Source organism: Penaeus japonicus, unplaced genomic scaffold (genome assembly GCF_977035675.1).
Source record: "Penaeus japonicus unplaced genomic scaffold, GWHDUDI00000001_assembly GWHDUDI00000010, whole genome shotgun sequence".
Classification (NCBI taxonomy): domain Eukaryota; kingdom Metazoa; phylum Arthropoda; class Malacostraca; order Decapoda; family Penaeidae; genus Penaeus; species Penaeus japonicus.
Genome location: NW_028234412.1, coordinates 29,257,158 through 29,259,657, shown reverse-complemented (window position 1 = coordinate 29,259,657; position 2,500 = coordinate 29,257,158). Strand labels below are relative to the sequence as shown.

Here is a 2,500-nt window from a genome sequence, read left to right as displayed (position 1 = left end):
ATATATATATATATAATAAATATTATATATAATATTTTATATATATTTATATATATATATATATATATATATATATATATATATATATATATATACATATATATAAATATATATATATATATATATATATATATATATATATAACATATATATATAATATATATATAATATATATATATATATATATATAATATATATATATATATATATATATATATTATATATATATATACACCTTCCTTGTCTTACATACCTTCATTAACTCTGTTTTTCTTGTAGATGTTGCAACAAAAAGTGGAGTTTGTCCTTTGACATCTTCCAATTCAATATCTGCTCCAGCTGCTAATAGTTCTTTTGTACACTCCACACTTCCTCCTGTTACAGACTTTATTGTAATATTCTTTCTTATAATACAAACATACAAAACAAAATGATGTTCTGCAGACAATGTGCCAAAGTAAAAACTAAGCTTAGTCTATTTCATGATTTGGTAAATGTTCAGAAGACACTCACAGTTGCTCTCAAAATGTGATTTTCTTTCTTGTAATTATATTGGCATTGCTTTATCTAAATCCACTTGAAACTACAATCTGTGATGAATGGCCTAAAATATGAAGCCCAACACAATAGTGACGCGTGTCAAGTGACTGTGCTCAGGAAGATAGCAACAAACTACACCATGTATATTCTGGCAAGATTGGGTTTGGCTTCCTTATTTGACACTAAACTGCCAGGGAGAGTACAAGATTGATCTTGCCAGAATCTACATGATGAAGGTATGTTTGCTTTTGCCAGAACCCTAATAAGCCCTAAGGCCATGCCAATCAGAGAGAAAGCAGTGGCAGACACATGAGTAGTCTTCTGTACATTTGATAGATATTAATTACCTCAGGTGAGGAATATAAAAGCAAAAACATATATCACAACAAGAACAAAAAAAAAAAAAGAAAAAAAGATTTACATTACCGGACACAGCTAATCGAAGTGGGGGTGCCAGGTAGGGTCTCACTCTGTGGTTGATCCATTGGAGAGACTCGGGTTCACTTAGAATTTTCCTCATACCATCGGCATCATCGCAAACTGCTGCCAAGTGGAGGCGAACATCTTCATCGTCATCTCCATCCACCATCAGGTTCATCATATAGGCCTGAGCAGAGACCTGTTCCGGGAGTCTCATCAGGTCGGCCATTCTTCTTTCTGGGCTCGGCTTTGATCTGGAATTGCCAATTCATGTTAGCATGTTGTTAAGCTATCCCATCATGCTCGTCAAAAACAAATATGCAAACAACATCACATACATACATAGAGAGAAAAATAGGATATTTTTTCAATGTATGTAACCTTAATTTAATCAACTGAACTTTTATGAATGTCTGCATGTAATCTATTAATCTTTATATTCATTAGCATTAATTTGGCAAATAAATCATGTAATGGAACAATGTCTAGTGCTTAAAATAAACCATCACACAAAATCATACAAAAAATAAAAATGTGTGCTTAACTGTTGGTGGTCCAAACAAGCTCACCAAGAATATTGTCTTAAACATTGGAGATCTCATAGAAAAGTGCCACACTTTCCTTGTCTCGATTTTAATAAGATTTACCAAAAATATTGCCCTGTCCTCTGATGTTCAGAAATATGTGATTTTTTTCTACACATATTCTTGAAGGTTATGAGAACTTATATACTTGTTCTGAAAAAATACATTGCATACTAAATAGTGACCATAAACAATATGAGATTGGTGCCAATATACACTGCCCAATACCACTGGGGTTACAGGGAAAAAGTATTTATGAATATCTTTTGTAATCTTAAGTTACTGGTGGGTTCTAGAGTAGAGGCAAGTCCCTCAGCACCATCCTATCAGACTATGCCCTCAAAATAATTATGCAAATAAAATAATCAAACAACTGATTCAAACAAGGACTCCCCAAATCACACTACATGTTCTAAATGGATTTCTACTGATATTACCTAAATGTACGATCCTGTCACCAAATAAACGTGAAAGTAGGCGTGAGCTGTCTTACCTGCGACTGCCCCGCTGTAGTTGCGGCCCAAGAACCTAGTTTTGCGATTATTTTTAGCATGGTCGCTTCTGTGCTCCATCCCGCCTGTGTCCAGCCTCGCCCCCGCTTCCAAAATAGAACCAGCTGAGAGGAGGATGCTGGTCCTCCCGAAGGCGGATCCGAACTCCTTCCGAGGCTCGTAGCCGCACTCGATCCTTTTCGCGACATTTTCGACGTACTGGAGATTTATGAAAAGACAAATATTTCGCAAGATTAAATCCATTACTGAAGCAATAGATTGATGATGCCAGACGTTCCATAGGCACGTGCATTCTCCTCAAATGCTTAATCACACGATATTAAAAATGTAAACAAAGCAACCTTCCAAGTCGGCTTCCTATTGGTCGAGCTCAGACTTCCTATCACGTGATTGGCTGAAACTCCAGGGAACGCGGTGAAGATAACAACAGCTGTGTTTACAAAT

At 35.4% G+C, this 2,500-nt stretch overlaps 2 protein-coding genes across 3 annotated transcripts in view; one reads left to right on the top strand and one right to left on the bottom strand.

Annotated features, from left to right (window-relative positions):
• Positions 1-2,161, bottom strand: part of LOC122259894 (ankyrin repeat and SOCS box protein 12) — an 8,809-nt gene extending 6,648 nt beyond the window's left edge. The window contains exons 1-3 of one of the 2 annotated variants that reach the window (XM_043026881.2): positions 2,038-2,161; positions 967-1,214; positions 254-375 (exon numbers count right to left, since the gene is read on the bottom strand). In XM_043026881.2, coding sequence (XP_042882815.2) covers positions 254-375; positions 967-1,189 — 345 coding nt within the window. In that variant the 5' untranslated portion in view covers positions 1,190-1,214; positions 2,038-2,161. Of the gene's footprint in view, positions 1-253; positions 376-966; positions 1,215-1,981 lie in introns of both variants that reach the window. The other variant, XM_043026888.2, reaches the window with a different exon arrangement.
• A 124-nt stretch (positions 2,162-2,285) lies between these two features.
• LOC122259906 (cation-dependent mannose-6-phosphate receptor) overlaps positions 2,286-2,500 on the top strand; it is a 19,666-nt gene continuing 19,451 nt past the window's right edge. Inside the window, exon 1 of the mRNA XM_043026899.2 lies at positions 2,286-2,500. This exon is cut by the window's right edge and continues 241 nt beyond it. The gene's annotated coding sequence lies outside the window, so the exon portion shown is untranslated.